Here is an 18,071-nt window from a genome sequence, read left to right on the forward strand (position 1 = left end):
GCAGAGCACAATCCGCGGGTGCGATTAGCTTCGCGCAAACCATTCTTTGTGTATTCCGCCCTGAGTGTACTATCCTGCACAAGGATAGTAATCAAGATAATAACAAGTCGATACTAGTACCGGTTCACCAGGCTAATTGGCAAAGGTCAGTGATCCATCCATCTTTCCTCCTGAAACTGCATTATCAACTTCAGTGAAATCACAATTCAAATCACGAATAGGGAATCAGGAATTTCCGTCAAATTAGGGCTGTCACATCATGGCAATGTAACCGAGGGGATTTGAACCCGGGACCATAGGATCCACAGGCCGACCATGCTGGTTGACTGCGACTGACTCCTCTGTAGTTTACAGTAACATCAACTTGTGAGACACTAACAAACTGAACAAGCTTTGTGAGGAAGGCTAGCTCCATAGTGGGAGTCATCAGACTCTACTATACCATCAGGCTCCACAACCATGGGTATGAACTGCTGCCAATAGTTGGGAGAATTAATGGCTGGAGTACTGAATAATTGCTAGAACTGTTGACTCTTAACTACTAAACACAGTAGTATTACAGTGCTATTATTATTATTATTATATTATTATTATTATTATTATTATTATTATTATTATTATTATTATTATTATTATTATTATTATTATTATTATTGATAGAGTATACTTGTCAATATTAACATGTTCATTTTAAATTTGAAAACCTTATTTAATTTAGTTTTGTCTGACATGCAAACCAGGGGAGAATGATGAGTGACCACCAGACATCCCCTGAATACAATACGTTTCTGAACTGACTTTTGGATTAAACCAAGTTGCATGCACACTGCAGAGATGAACGGTCTTTCCAAGTTTGAAGTACCGTCTATCAGCTGAGCTAATGCTATCTTCTTTGCTAATGATGATACCAGTGTAGCGCAGAAGGATCCGTCTGTCAACACACAGCTAACCTTTTCATTAACGTTACATCAGAGAACAAATGTTTGAAGACTCCTGTGACCGATTAACCCTTTCACTACCACACTACCAAAGGGTTAACCCTTTCACTGCAACAATACAGAAGGTTAACCCTTTCACTTACATTTACATTTACATTTAGTCATTTAGCTGACGCTTTTATCCAAAGCGACTTACAAGTTCTGTACGACAAGCCATCAGGAAGAGCACAACTCTATCAACTCTTTCACTGCCACACGGCAAAGGGTTAACCCTTTCACAACCACACTAGAGAAGGTTAACCTTCTGTAGTGTGGTAGTGAAAGGGTTAAGTACTTATGATCACGTCCTCTAACCATTCTGTCACATATTTCTTCATTACCAACAGCCCCTACAGATGCATTTAACTATATAGACTCTATTTAAAATATGCGGTAATTACGATTAATCACAGCCTATCTTGTGATGAACATGTTTATTTATTTAATAATCTTTTTACATTTGACAGCCCTACTTAACTCATTCAGCACCAGCTATTCTCCTCATCCTGTAGCGTGTAGGCCACGCTAAAAGATACGGATTTTCACTGTTCGTCCCGATGTTTGCAGAGCTATATCTATATCTATATTATAGCTATGGAGACAATACTATGGCTCATTTGACAGTCACAATTTCTCGTCCAACATGTATGAAAGAGTACATTTTTTCATGTATACGTTCACGTGTTATCCCGTGGGGAATATTGTATAGTTATATTATATAGAGTGATCCGGGCTAATTCCTGGAAGCTGCGTTATGGAGCGCTATGTGAATTTTGCTAAAGGCGTTCGCGTTGCTTGCCTGGACACGTTACTATTTCCAAATCAAAGGTATATAATAGGTATTATGTTTCATCATGAATGCATCAAAGGGGGGGGGTAGTTTTTTGATGCTCTGATCGTCAGCAACGGCATATGTTTTGAATACTACATATGTTGATCGTTGTGATCGATGTGAAATCATTGTTGGATCAAAGTAGGATTGATGTTATAGTCCTTACCTTTACTAGGAGGTATCCCAAAAAGAATATTCCAATTGTCCGATCGCGATTTCCAGTATTGATGTCCATCGGGTCCCTGACATGAAATGGCACAAAATATGCATGAAGTGTGCTGAATGCGTTCCAAGGGGCTCGGATGAAGTGTTTCACTTGCCTAAGTCCAAATTCTCCGCCCGGACCATATAATGTAACACACAGTGTGAAATACGGTTTCAAAGGGTAGGCGATACTGCCACCTAGCAGGATTTGGCCGGCATTGCACTCTTGGGGTCTCAGAATGAGTTCCAATGATAACACTGAGGTCCGTGAGAGTGTATAGGATATTAAAATCGGGGAAAAAAGGAAAACGGACCAAATAACGTATATACGTTATTGGCACTCAACGGTTGGCGAGCAAACACGTATATATACGTTAATGGCACAGAAAGTGTTAAAGGCGCTATAGATAATATTCAGCCACTAGATAATATTCAGCCACTAGATGTCGCACTAGAGCACCAGCACATTATTTATCCAATCAGGTGCATTCCACTTGGGGAAATGGGAAGTAGGGAGGGGATACATGTCTGCAACATGTAAACAACAACATTCATTTTGGACCAGCAATTTTTTATTATTATTTATGAATCAATCTTTTTTTTGGGGGGGGGGGGGGGGGGGGGGCAATACTTTTATTCCGCACCTTTCTAAAAGCTCTGTGGATGTACATATTTTTTTTAAATGATTTTTAAAATGATTTAAAAAATTTGATATAGCACCTTTAAACTCAAAGCTGCATCCATTGTAACTGCATAAGCAATTCTTTATTATTGAGACTACTCTTTATTTGTCAAAGCGTGTAGCCATACCCAGTCAATATATATGAACACGGCTTCTGATTTAACTTTAATCGATTATTATATTGTGTTTACATTATTTTGTGACGACACCTATACCATCTGTAGTTGAAATCGCATTGGTCTGTTTGCTTGGGTCATTGGTCCGTTTGACATGTGACACGTATGTCTACTCTGGATACCAAACAGAGAAGATAAAGACGACTTTGAAACTGTTGAACATTAATCCAGAAATATTTTGTTGCACTGCAAAAAAATATATTTTATATGTCTGCACGTTATGTGCTCATTTTATGTCTATTCTATTCTACTATTTTATTGCAATGCACTATTTCACTATTTTACTCTGTCTATTGTATCTTACTCTTTTTATTATTGTCTATGTAAAACTGAATCAAACCAACAAGGTGGCCAAGGTGGCACTATGAATTGAAAATGGGGGACCCTGATGTAAACAAGACGAAAGTCTTTCTCTGGTCTGCATCCCCTTAACAATTGTGTGTATTGAGCCGTACTGTATTGTACCCATTCTGCAATCTGTTAAATAAAGTTTTCATTCATTCATTCATCCATCCATCCATCCATCCATCCATCCATCCATCCATCCATCCATCCATCCATCCATCCATCCATTCATTCATTCATTCATTAATGCATTCATTCATTCATTCATTCATTCATTCATTCATTCATTCATTCATTCATTCATTCATTCATTCAATCATTCATTCATTCAATCATTCATTCATTCATGTTAGATCCTAACTGTGGTTTTATGTCTGCACTTTATGTGCTCATTTTCCTGTATGTTTTCTGTTGTGAAGCACTTTGAGCTGCAGTTTCTGTATGAAATGTGCTATACAAATAAAGTGTATTATTATTACTCACTGAGCATGCCCATCCCAGCATGAAGGCGTCCATGGTATAGGGCAGACCCCTGGCCCGTCCTCCTCGCGTTCCTGGGGGAACATCACCTCCTTGGGCTGGGCCTTCTTACATTCTACCTGTGTGCCACACACACACACACACACACACACACACACACACACACACACACACACACACACACACACACACACACACACACACACACACACACACACACACACACACACACACACACACACACACACACACACACACACACACACACACACACACACACACACACACACACACACACACACACACACACACACACACACACACACACACACACACAAAACACAATCAGCCTTAGACTATCAAGCTTCACACAGCCAGACAGGTCTGACAGGGGGTGGTATTCTATTTGCCACGACTCAGCGTTACTGTAGATGTATTCCCCTCCAACATCCACCACCACATCTCATCAAGGAGAAACAAGGCAGAGTCAAACTGCACACCTCAAGTCTTCAGAGGAAAGTTACGATCGTGTACTTCTTCCCACACTGAAACAAAGGCTCCAGTGAGCACCTCTGGGAAAGCCAGACTAATTGCTTTGCCAGCTTCCAAGCCAATATTATAATAATAATAATAATAATAATAATAATAATAATAATAATAATAATAATAATAATAATAATAATAATAATAATAATAATAATAATAATAATAATAATAACTTCGTTTTATATAGCGCCTTTCAGAAGACCCAAGGTCGCTTTACATAGGGGGGGGGGGGGGGGGGAATAACAAAAGTAACAAACATAGTAGGACTGTCCCCGACTAAGGATTTGGATAGTCGACTATGATTGGACGAAATTTGCCGTTAGTCGACTATTAGTCGACCATAATAATATATATATATAATATATATATATATTTTTTTATCATTCCATTTGGGCTGTGGGGGGTGCTTAATGTCTGAAGGAGTCGACTGAAGGCTTCTTGTCCTCTGCAAAAGCATGCAATTGGTCCACTGATGGATACATCTTGATATTTGTCTAGTCTAGTGTGTTCATTAGATAGGTGAAATCCTCTTTCAGTGCCTCTGTGCCTGTTTTCTTAGGCAGTTAGCTTCTGGTATGTGTGCCATTAGCGTTAGCCACGCTTCTAGGCCTTTTTTCTTTTGGAACGAATGATAATATTTTTTTAAAAGTATACTTTATTTAAAAAAAAAGATTATTCGGCTAAGAGGTTGGCAGTCGACTACGGCTCCTTTCGACCGATTAGTCGACTAATAGGGGTCAGCCCTAAAACATAGTGGACAGACACAACATACAAAGTGAGAAATTAGGGGATAAAGGCCAAGTTGAAGAGGTGGGTTTTGAGGAGTTTTTTTGAATGAGTCCAGAGTTGGGACGTTGCGGAATATAATAACTATAATAACAGAAGAGCCTCTTTTGCCCGGTGCTAAGAATCATTCCATGTTGTGGTAGGTCCTTTATTTGGACCATATTTCTTTGGATTTTTTTTTTTTTATTTTCTTTTTTTTTTTATCTTTTTCCCCCTCCTTTTTCCTCCAATTTTCTCCCATCCCAATGTTAGTCGTTATGCCAATTCCCAATCCCCTTCCTGGTCGCTGCGCACTTACCCCCCACAGTCGGTCTGGGAGAGTGGAGGCTATCACGTGCTTCCTCCGACACACGTCTAGCCAATCAACCGCTTCTTTTCACCTGGCAGCGCGGACTCTCACTGAGAGGGTGTAACGTGTGGAAGGATCACACTACCCCCCTTAGATCCTATCCGCGCTGAGCAGGCGCCCCGACCGAACTGTAGGAGTCGCTGTTTACAACGACCCGGACCCACCCCGCCAGCTTTCCCACCCTCTAATACAGCCAATTGTATTAGTGTGAACGGCCAGCCAAGCTGGTGACAACGCCGGAGCTGTGAGCTGGATTCGAACAGGCGAATCCATCGTCTCCGGTGTTGGTGACGAACGCAATCTCCGCTACGCCACCTGACCGCCATTTCTTTGGATCTTATAAACATTTTTGTATCTGATATTTAGATGAATCTTTGGCCTTAAGTCTGGTTCACAGTACCGATACAAGGCTTCTCCCCAGGATTCTCAAACAAGCTCCTGTCCGGGAGGCAAAACTATTTGCAATAAAGAAAACCATTTGTTGAAATCATAATTTCAATAAAATAGCAAACAATAAGTTATCTATTTAAGTACAATGTATAAGGTTGCACAATAGTTGAATACGAAAATGCAAAAATGCATGCACGGCACACACGCACGCGCACACACACACGCACGCACGCATGCACGTACGCACGCACGCACACACACACACACACACACACACACACACACACACACACACACACACACACACACACACACACACACACACACACACACACACACACACACACACACACACACACACACACACAGTGGAATAGAGAACTGAGCAATCAAGTATTAGACAACAATGTGTTTTTAAACTGAAACCCAAGCTTTCACTGCACATTTCTTTTTATAAATAAAAACCTTTTTAACACATGGTGGCGCTGGTGCGTTGTCATATTGGCGCTGCGCCCCTATACCATTGTTTAGGGAAACACATTGCACTGATTGTACCGCTGATTTGGCTGCATTTCAAGGTTGGAATAAGTCTGTGTGGAAGAGGATCTGTGAATGTCATGACGGTATTATGTAACGGTTCAAGGCTCAAGACTTTGGCCTTCAATCCGACCACATTTTTGCCCCACCGCCATTTGGTGTTACACTTTCTGGTATGATAAAAAAATCAGCACGCCATTATGTTTGTGAGTGAGTCCTTCATCCAAGAACAGAGCAGCCTCGACAGAGAGGGAGTGGATATGTGGTAGAAGAGGAGATGTGGTAGAAGAGGAGGAGGTGGTAGAAGAGGAGAGGAGGTAGAAGAGGAGAGAAGGTGGAAGAAGAGAGGAGGTGGAGGAGGAGGTGGAAATAGAGAGGAGGTGGAGGAAGAGAGGAGGTGGTAGAAGAGGAGAGGAGGAGGTGGTAAAAGGGAGAGGGGAGGAGCAGGTGGTAGAAGAGGAGAGGAGATGAGGAGGAGGTGGAAGCGGAGAGGAGGAGGTAGAAGAGGAGAGGACAGGAGGAGGTGGTAGAAGAGGAGAGGAAAGGAGCAGGTGGTAGAAGAGGAGAGGAGAGGAGCAGGTGGTAGAAGAGGAGAGGAGAGGAGGAGGTGGTGGTAGAAGAGGAGAGGACAGGAGGAGGTGTGAGAGGAGGAAGAAGAGGAGGAGGTAGTAGAAGAGGAGAGGAGAGGAGGAGGTGGTAGAAGAGGAGAGGAGAGGAGGAGGTGGTGGTAGGAGAGGAGAGGAGGAGAGGAGGAGGTGGTAGAAGTTCAAGTTTCAAGTTTCTTTAATATTTGTCATACAGAAGTACAGAATACTTTTATACAAAATGCTTCTTACTGTTACGCTCCAGAGACTGTGCAAGACAAGATAAGTATGAAATAAAATAACATAGTAAAATTAGAAGTAAAAAAATGAGGTCACAGTGTTCAGTTTAGACATATGTACAATGTTCGATGCAGAATAGACGTAGTTACCATACAATATACAATACTGTGCAGTGTACTAATATACAATACTATATAGTGCAAGGCAGAAATGGGACGAGGTGCAATTTAGGTACAATTCACAGTAGGTGTACGAGTTGTAGTGCAAATCCTTTATCAATAAATATAAAGTGTAAAGTGTGTTTGTGTGATCTAAAGTGTGGAGAGTGGGTGCTGCAGTGTGTTGTTTGTTTGAGTGAGTGTGTGCGTGTGGGTGTGTGTGCTGTGTGCATTTGATGGTTGTTGCATAGTGTTTATTGTTCGTTTAGCAGCCTGATGGCCTGGGGATAGGAGGTGGTAGAAGAGGAGAGGAGAGGAGAGTAGGAGGTGGTGGTAGGAGAGGAGAGGAGAGGAGGAGGTGGTAGAAGAGGAGAGGAGAGGAGAGTAGGAGGTGGTGGTAGGAGAGGAGAGGAGAGGAGGAGGTGTTAGAAGAGGAGAGGACAGGAGGAGGTGGTAGAAGAGGAGAGGAGAGGAGGAGGTGGTAGAAGAGGAGAGGAGAGGAGAGCAGAAGGTGGTGGTAGGAGAGGAGAGGAGGAGGTGGTAGAAGAGGAGAGGACAGGAGGAGGTGGTAGAAGAGGAGAGGAGAGGAGGAGGTGGTAGAAGAGGAGAGGATAGGAGGAGGTGGTAGAAGAGGAGAGGAGGAGGAGGTGGTAGAAGAGGAGAGGAGAGGAGGAGGTGGTAGAATAGGAGAGGAGGAGGTGGTAGAATAGGAGAGGAGAGGAGGAGGTGGTGGTAGAAGAGGAGAGGAGGAGGTGGTAGAAGAGGAGAGGACAGGAGGAGGTGGTAGAAGAGGAGAGGAGAGGAGGAGGTGGTAGAATAGGAGAGGAGAGGAGGAGGAGGAGGAGGTAGTAGAATAGGAGAGGAGAGGAGGAGGTGGTGGTAGAAGAGGAGAGGAGGGGGAGGTAGAAGAGGAGAGGAGAGGAGAGGAGGAGGTGGTCGAAGAGGAGAGGAGAGGAGGAGATGGTAGAATAGGAGAGGAGGAGGAGGTGGTAGATGAGGAGAGGAGGGAGAGGTAGAAGAGGAGAGGAGGGGGAGGTAGAAGAGGAGAGGAGGAGGTAGAAGAGGAGAGGAGGTGGTAGAAGAGGAGAGGGAGGTAGAAGAGGAGGAGGAGGTGGTAGAAGAGGACAGGAGAGGAGGAGGTAGAAGAGGAGAGGATGTGGTAGAAAAGGAGAGGAGAGGAGGAGGTAGAAGAGGAGAGGAGGTGGTAGAAGAGGAGAGGAGGTGGTAGAAGAGGAGAGGAGAGGAGGAGGTAGAAGAGGAGAGGAGAGGAGGTGATAGAAGAGGAGAGGAGGTGGTAGAAGAGGAGAGGAGGAGGTAGAAGAGGAGAGGAGAGGAGGTGGTAGAAGAGGAGAGGAGGTGGTAGAAGAGGAGAGGAGAGGAGGTGGTAGAAGAGGAGAGGAGGAGGTAGAAGAGGAGAGGAGGTGGTAGAAGAGGAGAGGAGGAGGTAGAAGAGGAGAGGAGGAGGTAACAGAGGAGAGGAGAGGAGAAGGAGGTGGAGACAAAGAGGAGGAGGAGGATATCTCTGTGTGAGTGTGTGACATGGCCCTGTGTGTTCCGGCTGTTCTGTGGTCGGGCTGAGTCTGTTCACTGAGGCACACAATCTGTCTGCTCCGCTGCCTGCTTGGCCTCAGGTCTGTCCATCTGTTTGTCTGTTTGCCTCCTGGCTCTGGCCCACTGCTGCCTGCTCCCTCCATTAAAGCAGGGTGTTTCGCTGCTATTGCCATTCACGTGTCATCCTGGACCCGCTATACGAGAGAGGCTGCTCTCCTTCTGTGCTGTGTTCACCTCCACCATATAAATAGACCTGGATGTCTGACAAGTGAATGGTGCCATTCATATACATTTGAATAACATTATGTATGTCCACACACACAACAAAACGTAAATGCAGTCAGATATTAAAGCTGGGAAATGTTTAAACGAGGAGGATTATAGAAAATGGCAATGAGTGCAAGGTCACTTTGGGCACTCACGTTTAATCATTAGTCATTCACATTTAATGTTATAGTACCTTCTAAATACTGTATATTGTATAGTAGTGTACATAGGACTCATTAGTCATTACCCGTCCCAAGCTTAGCATTGTATTGTTTTATCTTAGTACTTTTAACACGTCTATGTTATTATCTATTCTATTTTATCCTATTATTATTTGTATTTTTTGCACAATCGAAGCGGGCATGGCCACCTTCATTTCACTACATGTCTGTATGTATGTGATGAATAAACCTCTTGGATCTTGAATCTTATAGATATGAGACCGTAGCCTTTTATGGACTTCGAGAGGCACTGGTTGTGCCCCGACCAGAAGAGTTTCTGTGGGTAATTTCACTGTGTTCATGCATCACCGTTGTTGAGTCCATTAGAAGTCCCCGCACACTAGGCAGGGTGTCAGACTGTCACACAGGCCCACGCTGTCGGCTGAAAAGAAGGCAGAGTTCTGCCCATGACCATAACAGTATCTCTCTACCTCATGATCAACCTGCCTCTCTTCAGCCAGCCACATCCAGCTGGCATAGTGTCCTGCTGGCATAAGGCAGACAGACCCAGGTGAGTGAAATCTAATTGTGCCAAGATCTGGGCCTTTGATATTCAGAGAGAGAGAGAGAGAGAGAGAGAGAGAGAGAGAGAGAGAGAGAGAGAGAGAGAGAGTAAGAAAGAGAGTAAGAGAGAGAGAGAGAGAGAGAGAGAGAGAGAGAGAGAGAGAACCCTTCTTCTCAGAGTTAGTGTGAGGAGGACAGGAGACAGGCGAGTTGTGTAAACCACAGGGTAAACCATGCCAAAAGAAAGAGAAGGGATTGGAAACAGACACGTTTTGGAGACACAAGCAGGTAGAAACTTCCAGCCTGTGACTTTTGGTTATACATACACATACATATAGAATTCCCCTACGGCGCCGAGGTGAGTGGCAGCCTGTCTTAGCAGCTCCCCCTATTTACCCTTATTCTTGATTTTACCCCTCCGCAACTTCCTTGATTTAACTTGGTGTCTAATGCCGCTTTTCCACTGCATGGTACCTACTCGACTCACCTCGACTCGACTCTACTCGCTTTTGGTACCTGGTACTTAGTTAGTTTTCCACTGCAGGTAGTACCCCCCTGTAAGTGTAGCTGGTCGTCATAGGGCGCTGTGACGTCACCTTCAACGCGACACACACACACATATCGAAACTAGCTATGAAACCAGTGCCTTATTGGCTAATGTATACTAGCCACAATGCTAATGGTTATAATGGGAAATCCCAGTCACATTAGCACATAAGCTAACAAAATTTGCTATCTTTTTGTGAGACTAAACTATTTGTCCTTGGTGGTAAATAGTGTTGCTGTTGGTTTTGTTTCATCAATAAATGAGACAGAATACACTGTGTGAATGTATCTGTTTTAGTTTATTGCACTTTGTTCTCGCTGCAAACAAATAATGTTAATGCTAATGTTTAGTTTGCGAGGCCATTTAAAGTTTGTGTTTCTGTGCAGGACGCTTCCCGGGTAGCACAATGATGACGTAGTGATGATTTTCTTTTCTGACCAATCAGTGTTTCAGGTCACTTTTTAGTCCCTGCTCTACCCGCTTGGAACCTCAACAGAGCAGGTACTATAGTGAAGTTATCAGATGAAAAAATTTACAATTCCCGCACTCACTTTTTCTCTGCTTTTATTGTCGTCAACGTTTCGGCTATTCAGCCTTCATCAGGACAGTGGCACTATAGTGAAGTTAGCCAGCTAGACATTAGTTTAAGTTAGGTGAGTCTAGCTAGAACAATGGAGAACAACAACAACATGATTGTGTAGTCTGCGTGATTCACTCCTCTGCTTTCGAGACAGAGTTGCAGCTATCAGCCAAGATTAAGATCCACAGACAGGGAACAAGAACTGGCATGGTTGTGAGGGAGCGGAGAATGGACAATAGAAGATTTAAGCCTTAACTGCCCTCTGTCATTATGGGATACGTGCAATCACTGGCGGAACAAGACGGACGAGCTCTCATCCCTTGTGCATAACCGACGAGAGGACAAGGAGGCCGGTTTAATGTGCTTCATGGCTGAATGATAACATCCTGGATAGTGTTATTGAACAAGAGGGCTTCACGGTGGTACGTGCCAACAGGGATAAGCAAAGCGGCAAGAGGAGAGGGGGAGGGCTTTCTGACTTTCTTTTATTCCAACTGGTGTCATCCCGGTCACATCACTGTTAAAGAACGCATCTGTTCCCCCAACATTGAACTATTGGCTCAAAGTATGAGGCCATTATTATCTATGGCGAGAGCTAACCTAACACACAACTGAACTGGCCCTAGACAAGAGCCAAGAGTCACCACTAGTGACTAACAGTAAGTGACTGATTGACTGATATATGTGTGACAGTTAAGTTAAGTTAAGTTAAGTTAAGTTGATCCTTTATTAATCCTCTTGGGGAAATGTCTCTGCATTTGACCCATCCTAACTATTTAGGAGCAGTGGGCAGCCCCACAGTGCGGGCCCCGGGGACCAACTCAGGTTGTAATGCCAGTACCTTGGTCAAGGGAAATGGCAGGATATACCTAACATGCATGTCTTTTGGTGTGGGAGGAAACTGGAGAACCCAGAGGAAACCCAGGCAAACATGAGGAGAACATGCAAACTCCACACAGAAAGGCCCCTGCTGGGGTTTGAACTCAGGACCTTCTTGCTGTAAAGCAACAGTGCTAACTAATACATTTTATTTTTTTTATAAAAAAAACACACATGCTGTGTAAATAAATAATATTGCATGAATGGAGGAGGCATAGGCATGGTTTTATATAGGGATGTTAGGGACATACTACTATAGCCACATAAACAGGAATTGTCCCTACAGTACCAAATACATTTCAGAGGGAAAAGTGTAGTTTTAGTCCTAAAAGTCTGTGCCGACCAACTGGCCCCGGTATTCACTGACATATTTAACCTGTCCTTAGAACAGGCTGTCATCCCCACCTGTCTGAAGAAGTCCACCATTATCCCTGTACCCAAAAAAGTCCAAGCCCGCTTGCCTCAACGACTACCGCCATGTAGCTCTCACCTCCATAGCCATGAAGTGCTTTGAGAAGCTAGTGAAGGGCTACATCTGTTCCTCCCTCCCCATCAACCTGGACCCCTGCAATTTGCATATCGCCCCAACAGGTCCACGGAGGACGCCATAGCCCATGTGCTGCACACAGCAGCATCACACCTGGACAAGAGGCAGGAACTATGTGAGAATGCTATTCATCAACTACAGCTCAGCATTCAATACCACAGTCCCCTCCAAACTCATAGCCAAGCTCAGGGACCTGGGCTTGAACTATGACCTCTGCCAGTGGGTCTTGGACTTCCTGACGGGGCAGACCCCAGGTGGTGAGAGCAGGCAACTGCACCTCCTCATCCATCACTCTCAACATAGGGGCCCCCCAGGGCTGTGTTCTGAGTCCCCTCCTCTACTCCCTGTACACACATGACTGTGTGGCACAGCGGAAGAACAACACAATATATTTGCTGACGACACAGTAGTGGTGGGCCTGATCTCTGCAAATTACGAGAGGGCCTACCTGGAAGAGGTAAAGGTTCTAGCGGGATGGTGTCAAGAGAACAGCCTCTCCCTGAACGTCAGCAAAACAATGATGATTGTGGACTTGAGGAGGTCGGGGGTCAGGGACTACAGCCCCCTCAGCATCGACGGGGCACCGGTTGAGCGAGTGAACAGTTTTAAGTACCTCAGAGTCCACATATCTGAGGACTTGACATGGACCACACACATTTACAGTGTTATCAAGAAGGCACGACAACGCCTCTACTTCCTTAGGCGCCTAAGGAAGTTCCAAGTGAGTCAGAAGATCCTCAAGAACTTCTACTCATGCACAATAGAGAGCATCCTGACTGGCAATATCACCTCCTGGTTTGGGAATAGCACTGCACAAGACCGGAGCAGACTACAGAGAGTGGCCCGTTCAGCCGAACGCACAATTGGAGGTGGGCTTCCCACTCTCCAAGACATTTACAACAAGCAGTGCATGGGTAAGGCTAAGAAAATAATCAAAGACTCCAGCCACCCAACAACTGCCTCTTTGAACTGCTGCGGTCAGGCAAGCGATACCGGAGTCTCATGGCAAGCACAGAGAGACTCAGAAGGAGCTTCTATCCGCAGGCCATCAGGATGCTCAATGAACAATGATTGCTCAATGAACAAGGTTTGAACAATGAACAATCGCAACAACCATCAAATGCACTCACAGCACACACATCCACACGCACACACACTCACTTTAAACAAACAACTCACTGCTGCACCCACTTTACCCACTTTAGAACACCTAAACACACTTTATATTTATTGGCAAAGAATTTGCACTACAACCCATACCTCATTACACCTTACTGTAAATTGTACCTAAATTGTACCTCATCCCATTTCTGCATTGTACTGTATAGTATATAGTTTATTGTATTGTAACTCAGTTACTTTTCTACTCTGCATTGTACATTGTATATATGTATATATTGAACACTTTTTGTCTACTTACTTGACTTCTATTTTATACTTACTATACTTTTTATACTTATCTATTTTTATCTATCACAATCTCTGGAGAAAAACAGAAAGAAAAGTATTCTGTACTTCTGTATGACAACTAATAAATAAACTTGAACTTGAAAGAAACTTGAAACTCATATCTCTATCTGCCTCTCTCTCTTCCTCCTTCTCTCTGTGTCTCTCTCTTCCTCCCTCTGTCCTATCTCTCTCTGTCTCTCTCTTCCCCCTACTCTCTGTGTGTCTCTCTCTTCCTCCCTCTCTCCTATATCTCTCTCTGTCTCTCTCTCTTCCTCCTTCTCTCTCTGTGTCTCTCTCTTCCTCCCTCTATCTGTCTCTCTCTATTCCTCCTGCTCTCTATCTGTCTCTCTCTCTTCCTCCTTCTCTCTCTGTGTCTCTCTTCCTCCCTCTATCTGTCTCTCTCTCTTCCTCCTGCTCTCTATGTGTCTCTCTCTCTTCCTCCCTCTATCTGCCTCTCTCTCTTCCTCCTACTCTCTCTGTGTCTCTCTCTTCCTCCCTCTGTCCTATTTCTCTCTTCCTCCTTCTCTCTCTTCCTCCCTCTATCTGTCTCCCCCTCTTCCTCCTTCTCTCTCTGTCTCTCTCTTCCTCCCTCTGTCTCCCCCTCTTCCTCCTTCTCTCTCTTCCTCCCTGTCTCTCTCGTCCTCCTTCTCTGTTTCTCTCTCTCTTCCTGCCTCTATCTGTCTCTCTCTTCCTCCTTCTCTCTGTGTCTCTATCTCTTCCACATTCTCTCTCTGTGTCTCTCTCTCTTCCTCCCTCTGTCCCCTCTCTCATCCTCCTTCTATATGTGTCTCTCTTCCTCCCTCTGTCTCTCTCTCATCTCTATTTGTCTCTCTCTCCCCCCTCTCCATCTTCCTCCTCTCTCTTCCTCCCTCTCTGTGTTTATCTCCTTCCTCTCTATGTGTCTCTCTCTATGTGTCTCTCTCTCTATGTGTCTCTATCTATGTGTCTCTATCTCTGTTTCTCTCTTCCTCCCTCTCTCATCATACCCCTATCTATGTGTCTATATGTCTCTCTCTCTCTCTCTCTCTCTCTCTCTCTCTCTCTCTCTCTCTCTCTCTCTCTCTCTCTCTCTCTCTCTCTCTCTCTCCCCCTCTATCTCTCTCTTTCTGTTGTCGCTTACCTGGACCCATCTCATTATAGCATAAGAGAGAAACTCTATTTGAAGGGAACACTCGGTGAAAGACATTGTCACTGTCAGAAACAGACAAATAGCCCTATTCAGACGCGGCATTTAAAGTCCCTTTTATTCCTTGCTCCTCTGCTTCTGAAGTTGTTTTATCTGAACAGAATGATGGTCTTCAACTGGCTAAAGAATTATGTACATGATAGAGAGCAATATGTCCTTGCTAAAAGTTGTGAGTACCACAAGGATTCATGCTTTTATAATCATACTCCATTATTATGTATTATTTATATCAATGCTGTTGCTGCTGTATCAAACACCACATTCCCTATTTTATTTGCAGATGACACAAATGTTCTTTGCCATAAACTTATCAATCAGGCAAACCTTGGTCTTCTTGCCTATTCTGAATGGTTCCAATTAAAAATATTATCACTAAATATAAAAACAATCACATTTTATTATATATTCTGGAAGGAGAAAATAGATGAAGCTAAATTATTTATGGAGGGCAAAGAACTTGAAAATGTACCTTCCACTCAACTTTGGGGGGTAATCATTTATAAAATGTTACAACCACAGCCAGGGCCTCTCTCTCTCCTGTCTGGCAGCAGGTCCCCACGCCCTTCCTGACTCCTCATCACCACGCTGTCTACCTGGGTCATCCTACACACCTAAGACTCATCATGTCATCACTGAGCCTGGATATGAGGCCTGCACTCCTGCCACTCCTCGTCCGAGTGTTGCTTCACCTGCCGTGGTACTAGGACTCAAACATGTATGCTTCCACTGTGTCTGAACCTGCCTTGTCCTAACCTTGCTCTCTCTGTGTGTAGGATGGCATACCCCCGGTCTACCCCCCAGCCATGGACATCACCAGCCTGGACGTAGCTTGGGATCACATGGAGTGACCTTCCTCTGTACATTTCATTATTCAACCTTGTCAATGCCTGGTACCTAATTAAATACCCTAAACCGCCTCATTCTCCTGTGCCTTGTGTTCTGATCTTGGGTTCCAACCTAGACGCCACCCTAACATAAAACAAATTGTTGGAAAGAGGTAATTAATTTGGTGTGTAAAAACGTTGCTCTTGAGATAAGTGTGTACGAGAACTTACCTTTGGATTTGTGAAGCATTACTATTATTATTCCTAAGGTATAGGCTGCCTAACAATGTACCAAATAGGCTGTCATATTCCCAACACATTCATGGGTTCTCTCTGCCTGTATCCCTGCACGACTCTTACCAACAAACAAATCCAAATTAACACTTTGAGTGCCACGGACGGGATATCTCGTTTTTAATAGTTTTTTTTTATTTATTAGTGATTTCCATTCATATTTAATAAATCTAGCCTCCCGTTACCACTGGAACTCTCTCTGAGCTCCATTGGGAAAATACCGCCCCCTTATCGTCTCTCTCTGTGGTACTGCACCCCATTGGATTAGACTGAATGAAAAGCATGAAAAAAAGAATCCTGCTTCTCATTTTACTTCTCAGACAAGTCACCCGAGACCACCCAGCTTTGGATCAATAAACGCGATCGATATTTGGAATGGCGATCAGGAATTGGAATAATCTTTTTGGAGAACATCTGATCTGAGGTAAGGAATCTATTTTACCAGTCTTAGGATAATCAGAGCTTTTTTCACAGAGATATCAACGTGGGCCCTATGTGTGTGTGTGTGTTTGTTTATTTGTTTATTGTTATTCGCACTTACAAACATACATTCTGGGATAAAATAAGTAAATAGAAGAACAGTTCAAATGTGCAGGAAATGTGTGTGTGTGTGTGCGATCAGGAAATAAGAGATTAGATTTTTCAGCCCGTTTCTATAGCGTGCATAAGTACACATACTATCGATAATCTAGCGTTTATTTGAAAACGATTCATAAATAGGCCGAAAAATTACAACGTGTTTTGTGTATTACAGTAAAGGGTGTTTATCACAGAATCTTCTGAAATCTTCTGGAAGTTTCAAGAAACAAGCGTTTAAATTTTTTTTATAAAACGGAAAAGAACCGATTAAAAAACAATCCGTTTTGACAATGTTGACTGCAAACAAGTCATTGATAAGCGACGGCCAGATTAGACACATAGCCATAATTTAAGATGTAGTTTATGCGTTCGCAAATATGAGAGCGCTATCATTGAAGTGGGTGGTGGCACGCAATGAGGTTTTGTGACGGGAGGCGTGGCATCCAAAGTGTTAAGAGACAAATTAAGCCACAAAACTGCTTCGTGTGTATCCTTTAAAAGGGTTCTTCACGATTTCCAATACTCCCAAACAGATAAGACAGGATAAGAAAATAGAAGGCCAGGCCTTTTTTGCCTTTTTCATCTGCTCCCAATTAGGCCAATTCACCCCTGGTTGATGCGCTGCCCTACTGTCGGTCTGGGGAGGGTGTAATACGTGCAGAGGTTCACAACTGCTGAACGGGCAGGCTGACAAGGAGAAAAAACTGGGACAAATCCGGGGGATCAGTCAGTCAATACAGATACACATGCATGCCAAGAGATTTGAATTATTCTCAAACTCATAACCATCTGTCACTGTTCTTCTCCAACAATCCTTCCTCGAGTTGAAGCCCCGTTGAGCGAGGACCATAGGTGCCCTCAAATCATGTCAGATATACAGTAACTAGAGTGCAATCAGTTAGAGCAGGCTAGGAGAGCGTGCTGGTACTCACTGAGGGGAGAAGACGTAGCTTAAGTATTGCATTACCCATAGAAGACACATACACACCATACCAGTACATACTAAGGCTGTTAATTGTCCCCATTAGTACCATTTGACTATGAATAGGCAGCTGAAATGAAGCAAATTGGAATAAAATACCACATTGAAGCCGCTGTAAAATACTTACAATTAACAAGTCCATGGTACAATTAACAATTAACAATTAGAACAATTAACAATTAACAAGTTAATTGTGTGTTGTACTTGCTCTTATGGGTAGTATCAATAGGAAATCATTAGGCATTGGGTGTTTTTATATATTTTTTTTTATTTTTATCAAATACAATTTCAGGCGGCTGGGTGGCGCAGCGGAGATTGCGCTCGTCACCAATGCTCTCTATTGAGACTCCGGTCTCGAATCCGGGTGTCAGCATT

At 43.7% G+C, this 18,071-nt stretch overlaps 1 protein-coding gene across 1 annotated transcript in view; it reads right to left on the reverse strand.

Moving 5' to 3' along the window:
* The window catches only part of LOC311232952 (RNA-binding protein Musashi homolog 2-like), a gene marked incomplete at its 3' end in the record, with an annotated part of 999,121 nt that overhangs the window by 138,081 nt on the left and 842,969 nt on the right, over positions 1 to 18,071 (reverse strand). Inside the window, 3 exon segments of the mRNA XM_084319791.1 lie at positions 3,700 to 3,717; positions 3,720 to 3,779; positions 3,782 to 3,815. Of these exon segments, the coding sequence (XP_084175917.1) occupies positions 3,700 to 3,717; positions 3,720 to 3,779; positions 3,782 to 3,815 (112 nt within the window).

This window comes from Notolepis coatsorum (genome assembly GCF_963971535.1).
Source record: "Notolepis coatsorum genome assembly, chromosome: 8".
Taxonomy (NCBI): Eukaryota; Metazoa; Chordata; class Actinopteri; order Aulopiformes; family Paralepididae; genus Notolepis; species Notolepis coatsorum.